Source organism: Orycteropus afer, unplaced genomic scaffold (assembly GCF_000298275.1).
Source record: "Orycteropus afer afer isolate SDZICR_OR568_19922 unplaced genomic scaffold, OryAfe1.0 scaffold00135, whole genome shotgun sequence".
NCBI lineage: Eukaryota > Metazoa > Chordata > Mammalia > Tubulidentata > Orycteropodidae > Orycteropus > Orycteropus afer.
In genome coordinates this window covers 4,950,428-4,956,396 of record NW_006921722.1, presented here as the reverse complement: position 1 = coordinate 4,956,396, position 5,969 = coordinate 4,950,428, and the positions used below count along the sequence as shown (strand labels likewise).

At 41.7% G+C, this 5,969-nt stretch overlaps 1 protein-coding gene across 1 annotated transcript in view; it reads left to right on the top strand.

Moving 5' to 3' along the window:
* Positions 1-5,101: 5,101 nt before the first annotated feature.
* MAP3K4 (mitogen-activated protein kinase kinase kinase 4) overlaps positions 5,102-5,969 on the top strand; it is a 109,339-nt gene continuing 108,471 nt past the window's right edge. The window contains exons 1-2 of the mRNA XM_042781574.1: positions 5,102-5,175; positions 5,561-5,751. Coding sequence (XP_042637508.1) covers positions 5,102-5,175; positions 5,561-5,751 — 265 coding nt within the window. The remainder of the gene's footprint in view (positions 5,176-5,560; positions 5,752-5,969) is intronic.

Genomic DNA, 5,969 nt, shown 5'->3' with positions numbered 1-5,969 from the left:
ATATCCAAAATGGCTGCCACTTGTAAACATTCAGAATGGCTGCACTCTCGGTAACTTTATATATCCAAGATGGCTGCCATGTGTAAACAATGAAAATGGCTGTTGCTTCTGGACAGCAGAAAGTCAACAGCTCAGGTTGTCTCCCTCCTTGCTGTTTCTCTTCTTAGTCATAGGCCACCAGCGCAGTCATCCCTGCAGCCCTTGGTGACCAGGGTTGATGTTTAGGTCAGTTCTCAGGTCCCAACACCACTTAGAAATATTCAGGCTGTTCGTCCCATCAGAATAGCTGACTGTCCACATCTCCGACTGTCTTTGTACTTGCTGTTTTCGTTTAGTTTTTTCCACTAGTTGGTGGCTAATCCTATTCTTTATAGTTCCTTTCAAAGCTTAGGGCTCCAGGATTATCTTCTGTATCTCTGTCAATTGGTTGTTCTTTGTTGAAGAGGGTTTGTGTCACTTGTCTGCCTCTTCCACCATCTTACCGGAAGTCAGGTCTGTTATTCAGATAGTTCTTAAATTCAGGTGAGACTTACGCAGGATTGTATTTTGGCTTTCACGGACTTGTTTCATTATTCTTCAGCTTCATTTTAAACTTGAAAATGGAAGGAATACAGAGTCACTATACCAAAGAGAATTGGTTGATGTTCAACCATTTGTGGAGGTAGAATATGATAAGAGTGAATGGTATTGAATGAAGAAATCCAAGCTGCACTGAAGGAATTGGTGGGAAACAAGGCTCCAGGAATAGACAGGATAGCCACTGAGATGTTTCCATAAATGGAGCAGTGCTGGAGGTGCTCATTCATTTATGCCAAGAAATCTGGAAGAGATCCATATATGTGTCTGAAGAAAGATGATCCAACAGAATGTGGAAGTTATCAAACAATACAGTTAGTCTCACAGGCAAGTAAAACTGTGTTGAAGATAATTCAAAAATGGTGGTAGCAGTACAACTATGGGGAACTGTCAGAAATTCAAGATAGATTCTGAAGAGAATGTGCAACAACGGATAGCATTGCTGATGTCAGCTGGATCTTGGCTGAAAGCAAAGAATACCAGAAAGATGTTTACCTGTCTTTTATTGACTATGCAAAGGCATTTGACAGTGTGAATCATACCAAAGTACGGATAGCATTGTGAAGAATGGGAATTCCAGAACATTTGATTATGCTCATGAGGAACCTGTACATAAACCAAGGAGGCATTGTTCAAATAAAACAAGGGGTACTGTGTGATTTAAAATCAGGAAGGGTGTGCGTCAGGATTGTATCCTTTCACCATCCTTACTCAATCTGTATGCTAAGCAGATAATCCAGGAAACTGGACAATATGAAGAAGAATGCAACATCAAGAATGGAGGAAATCTCTTTAACAACCTCCAATGTGCAGGTGACACAATCTTGCTTTCTGGTAGTAAAGATGACTCGAAGTGCACTTAGTGATGAAGATCAAAGACTATAGCCTTCAGTATGGATTATACTTCAACAAAACAAAAATCCTCACAACTGGACCAGTAAGCGAAATTATGATAAATGGAGAAAAAATTGAAATTGTCAACTTTTCTTTTACTTGGATCCACAATCAGCATCCGTGGAAATAAGAGTGAGGAGATCAAATAACATACTGCACTGGATAAATCTGTTGCAAAAGATCTCTTTAAAGTGTTAAAGAGCAGAGATGTCACTTTGAAGACTAAGGTGCACCTGACCCAAGCCATGGTATTTTCAGTCACCTCATATACATGTGAAAGCTGGACAATGAATGAGGAAGACCAAAGAGGAATTGATGTATTTGAATAGTAGTGTTGATGAAGAATATTGAAAATACCATGAACTGCTAGAAGGATGAACAAATTTGTCTTGGAAGTAGCACAGCTGGAATGCTCCTTAGAAGCAAGAGTGGCCAGACTTCATCTCATGTACTTTGGTCATGTTGTCAGAAGGGAGCAGTTTCTGTAGAAAGATATGTTTGGTAAAGTGGAGGGTCAGTCATAAAGTAGGAGGCCCATAACTAGATGGACTGACACGGTGGCTACAGTAATGGGCTCAGGCACAGCAAAGATGGTGATTATGGTGTAGGGCTGGACAGTGGTGTGTTCTGCTGTACGTTGGGTTGCTGTGAGTCAGAACCGACTTGATGGCACCTGACGACAACATGTCTGTGATTGAGCGGATTTCATCCACCTCTGTAATGGGTGTATGTTGCTGGTTGATTGTGTTTGCTCTATCTTTGTCCTATTAAAGGCTTAGTAAGAGCTTCTATAGGGGGAAAAGAAACCACTTTAATTTGCTTAATTATATTTACATATTAGATATTTGTAATACATTTACATTCCTATATGTTAAGAAATTATGCATGTTTATTTAGCTAATGTAGTGGCTGACAGCACCATGTGGCATTTTTTTTCTTCCTGATTTTCTTCGATACTTCATGGCTAAGCAGGGATGAAATGTGTTGTTTTGTCTTATTTTAACACATTGTTTATGGCAGTTGCTCTTCAGTGTGATTCTCTGATGTTTGCTGTCAGAATAATTAATTTGGATGCACTCGGAAGTCCACCATTGTTCCTTGTTCGCTGCTTGAAGGTATAAAGAATGAGGCAACTTCTAGGGTGTAACAGATGCAGATATGAACAGAAGGCACAGGGCTTCTGTTGAGTGATCTCAGGGATTTTTTGTCTTTTATTTGGAAATGAAGCCAAATAACCTTTCTCCATTATGGAGAAATAATTTGTCCATAATTGCAACCATGCAACGCAAATCTCTTTCCTTGTTTTCCTAAATTACGTTCTTTATAAAAGTTAACTTGTCATAATATGTGCTTTTTAGACTCTTAGCTCCTGAAGCACAGGACTCACTTCCATGAGCTGTCGATCAGACGGGTATTGATTAATTTGTTTTGAAAAAGAAACTCTGTCCTCTGTCAGGGAATTGGCTGTTCGGAGCCACGGGTGGCTGACATCTGGACATTGTCAGCCTGTCTTCAGAACGACCCTCTTGTGTTCTCACTTTACAGTTCACCAGTTCACTTCCCTGCACGGTACTGCTGGAACTCGGAAAACGTACCATCTTCTATGGTTGCTTGGTATTTTAGCATTTTGTGTAGTTCTTATATTGTCATTCTTCTGCTTCATTTTGTTTAAATCTTCAGAACTAAATCTGAAGTATTTTGGACTGTAGACCTGCCAGTTCTAGATTGGTAGTCTTCCTACTAGTCAGTGTAAGAGCGTGGTTATGTGACCTGGGCTGGGTGGTGGGTCTCTCACCCCACTTCACATGCCTCTTTCAGCTGTGTGTGTGTGTGCATGTGTGCACACGCTGGGAGAGTGTTCACAGCTTCGTGTCTGACTCCCTGTTCTCCTTCTTCTGGTGTTCCTCTCTGTGTGTACTACATGTATTTAACTGACTAAACGTTGGTGCTGTTGCTTTTGAATGACTATCATTCTAGTATTTGAAATATATTATTGGGGAAAAATACTGGAGTATTTCTGAGAACTGTGCTGGAAACTTGGACACAGAAAAGGAATAAAATGCAAAGTCCTTTCTTACCACTGACTTTAAGTACATTACTGGGGAGATTAGAAAAATAAAAATCTTATAATACTGTATTTGAAAGTATCTGGAAGAACTTAAAAATGTTGAAGTGTTTTCCAGACCTGTGCGATACTGAGCTCCTAGCATTAAGCCGATGAGCAGGGAACTTGGGTCCTCTCAGTGGGGTGGTGGAGGGTGTTCGCTGACTTCTATGGCCTCTGAGATCAAGTAAGCATGCCAGGCATTTAATGGGCCCTGTTCAATTACTCATACGTTATTAGACGTAATCCTTGTAGATGTGAAGTCCAGGTATTTATTACCCTTCTTCTGCAGACGTGCTGCCTGTGGAGGTTCAATATTTACCTAAGGCCCACACGACTCACAGGCAGCTCACTCACGATTTGAACCTAGGTCTGTCACTCCAGAAAGCCTGTGTTGTTAACCATTCCAAAGTCTAGGCGAAAACCTCCACTTGCGGTTGAGTTGATTCCACCTCTTGGTGACCCTGTGTGCGTCAGAGTAGACCTGGGCTTCACAAGGTTCTCAGTGGCTGGTTTATCGGAAGTAGATCACCAGGCATTTCTTCCGCGGCGCCTGCAAGTAGACTCAAAACGCCATTCTTTTGGTCAGCAGCTGAGCTTGTGAACCATTTGCACCACCCAGAGATGCTAAGCCTGTGCTGCTGACCTCTAAAACGTTACAACCCATGTGGGATGAAGTAAGTGACCTTGACTTCTACAGCCATGGCCTTGAATCATCGGCATCAACGGCTTTTCTGTCAGTGCAGAAGAAAATGGATTTAAGAAATTTCAAGGTAACCTATCAGCGGTATTACTTGTTTTATGATACTTGAATAATAAGTGTAGTCGGCCTAGGGAACTGGTACATTTTAAACTCCTGGATTTGTTCATAGTTTGATCTGTTGAGCTTTAGTGCATTTAACTTACATGTCTTATGTGTACACATGTGGGGGGGCACATGTTATGTGTTTAGTATCTAGAGCTGAAAAGTCTTGACAGATTTCAGGACTGTGAATTTGTGTAACTTTAGCTTTTTCATGTTTTGAAAGAGACTTCTGAAGTTTTTCAGTCTACTTCAGTAATAATGTACTGTGCATTTTTATAAAGCATCATATTTCCAAAGAGCTCTTTGACAAAAGATTGGCAGACTGGGTTTCCTCCTCCCTCCTGATTTTGAAATAGCCTTGATTTTATGTCAAAATATAAATTGCCAGGATGAAAACGACTTGTATCCTGGATACAGCCTGAAGTTACGTTTGTCAAGTATGACGTGTTTCTGTGAGCACTAGTCAAGAAGGAGTTAGGCTGGACAATACATTTTTGGAAGGGGTTTTATTATTGATTTCCCTGTAGTTTGTTCTTTTATTAAATTTCCTTTTGTTAGCTTGCAGAAAGACAACTTTATCAAAATAGTGAGGAGTTGGCTGGGGATAGGGCACTGGTGACATGTGTTCTTGAGAACCAGCCAGTGAGGAACTGCGTTCTTTTTCTTCCGCAGCGGGCCCCCACGTCCCCGTCTGAGCTCTGCACCCTGGTGCACCTCGGAGAATGCCGGCCGCTCTCCTGCGGCCTCGGCCAAATGTCCTTTACTTTCTGTTCTGTCCCCTGTGCTTCGCAGAGATGTCAGAGAGGCAGGCGGGCAGGGCTGGACCTGCTGCTCATCAGTTAAGCTGCTCAGCCTCTAGCCAACAGGTACATTTTTAGTCTCTGATCTGTGTCTTAACGTCCTTTACTTTTTTTTTAAACCCAGAAGTTTCGCATTTTAAATTTCACTCATGTTAGAGACAGTTCTGTAAACAACAGGAACAGCATGTCTTTTCTACTCTTGAGGTGGTAACAGCAGCAGCTGCCTTTGTGCTCCCTGAGGGAAAGAGCAGGTCTCTGTGAGATTCTGCAGGGAGCGTGGAGGAGACCGTCCCAACACTCAGGAAGAGCCTGATCCATAGCCAGGTTTTACAGAGCGTTTACTTCACACGTGACTGAATGTTTACTTACTGTCTTCTATAGGCAAGAGTGCAAGTTGGGAGACACCGCTTGTAAAACTTCTGAATCTGACCCAGAGGACTTTTCCGATGACACAAACGCAGAAATTCTGTATGGCACCTCTCCCCCCAGCACGCCGCGCCAGATGAAGCGGATGTCAGCCAAACACCAGAGGAGTAATGTTGGGAGGCCTGCCAGCCGTTCGAATTTGAAAGGTGAGTCTTACACTTGAAAAGATAGACATGTCAGCCAATGACACGAAACAAGATGTGTATGAATCATTGAATGGAAAACCGATTTGTTTTGTAGACTTTCCCAAATCGTAATAAAAACTTTAAAAAAGAATGGAAAAGATTTGTTGTGAGTAGGCATGAAGCTTTTTGGTAAATAGTCTTCATATAATATACTTATTGATTCAGCCTTTCTGTCATAA